This window comes from Nicotiana tomentosiformis, chromosome 12 (assembly GCF_000390325.3).
Source record: "Nicotiana tomentosiformis chromosome 12, ASM39032v3, whole genome shotgun sequence".
NCBI classification, from domain to species: Eukaryota; Viridiplantae; Streptophyta; class Magnoliopsida; order Solanales; family Solanaceae; genus Nicotiana; species Nicotiana tomentosiformis.
In genome coordinates, this window is record NC_090823.1 from 92,889,659 (window position 1) to 92,891,235 (window position 1,577).

General features: G+C 39.2%; 1 protein-coding gene across 1 annotated transcript; it reads right to left on the reverse strand.

Moving 5' to 3' along the window:
- Window positions 1-257: 257 nt before the first annotated feature.
- On the reverse strand, window positions 258-1,577 carry LOC138903046 (uncharacterized mitochondrial protein AtMg00810-like). Its single transcript, XM_070190958.1, has 2 exons — window positions 1,358-1,577; window positions 258-1,066 (listed from the first exon to the last, which is right to left on the reverse strand). The coding sequence occupies exons 1-2, from the start codon at window positions 1,575-1,577 to the stop codon at window positions 258-260; spliced, it is 1,029 nt and encodes a 342-aa protein (XP_070047059.1).

Sequence of the window (1,577 nt, forward strand, 5' to 3'; positions counted from 1 at the left end):
AATAAGGGAATGAAAGAAATAATAGCCCATTTCTCTGATGGACCGGGTCTCTGTATTATATATACAAGACCCAATGGCCCAAAACTAATGAGACTATCTATTGCAGAAAATAAATACAATTGGGCCTGAATAATTAAAATGAAATATCAGCCCATATCTATAAGTCCAACACCTCCCTCAAGTTGGAGGGTGACAAAACCACCAACTTGCGAATATGCAAATGTTGAGCAGGACCAGACAGGATTTTGGTGAAGACATCAGCAAGCTAGCTGGGAGGCACTTGAGGTGTGAGAGAGAGAAATTAGCCCTTCAGCAAGTTTGCTGCGAACAAAGTGGCAGTCCAGTTCAAAGTAGTTTGTGCGCTCGTGAAAAATGGGATTCCTGGCATTGTGAATAGCAGACATACTATCACAAAAATGAAGAATATGAAGAGCAGAAGGGAAGCCAAAATTAGTAAGCAGCCTGCAAACCCAAATAGTTTTAGCTACAACTTTACTCATGGCCATATACTCAGTCTCAGCTAAAGAGAGTGAAATCACAACATGCTTCTTGGACTTCCAACCAATGAGACTCCTACCAAGAAAGATGCAGAACCCATAAACAGACCTTTTACTTTCTGGGCAGGAACCCCAATCACTGTCACAATAAACTTGCAGGGACAAATCAGAAGAATTATTAAAGAAAATCCCAAAATCAGAAGTGCCCCTCAGATATCTCAGCAAATGTAAGGCAACCTTAATTTGAGGCTCACAAGGTTGCTGCATAAACTGGCTAAGATGTTGTACAACAAAATTGAGATCATGCCTGGTATGGGTGAAAAGGTTAAGCTTACTAATCAGACTTCTATACTCCTCAGGCATAGGAAGATAATTACCAACTCTATCCTTCAATTTAACATTCAGTTCTAGAGGGCAAGTGATAGGAGAGCATGCATCAGAATGGAACTCAGCTAAGAGATCAAGAATAAATTTCCTTTGATGCAGTAGAACCCCAGAAGTAGTATGCAACACGTCAATACCAAGGAAATAGTTAAGAGACCCCAAATCTTTGATTTTAAACTGATCATCTAAGAAATACTTAAGGAGGATATTTCAGAAATATCAGCCCATGTAAGAATGATATCATCAACATATACAACTAAAATGACCAAGGAAGTTCTAGAACCCCTGGTAAACAGGGAATAATTATTGAGAGAATGAGTATATCCTCCAGAATGCAAGGCTTGAGATAGCTCGATATACCATTGCCTAGAGGCCTGCGTCAAACCATAGAAATATCTCTACAATTTACACACCAAAGGAACAGAAAAAAAAAAAAGAAGAAGAAGAAGAAGAAGAAGAAGAGGGGGCAGAAAGACCAGGAGGTAACCTTATGAAAACTTCCTTATCTAGATCACCATGCAAGAAGGCATTGTTAACATCAAGTTGAAACAAAGTACGATGTTGCTTTATATCAACAACTACCAGGGTTTTGACAGTAGAAATTTTTATAACATGGGAAAAAGTTTCCTGAAAATCAACACCCTCTACCTGTGTGTCACCCCTAACTACAAGCCTAGCTTTATGGCATCCTGCCAT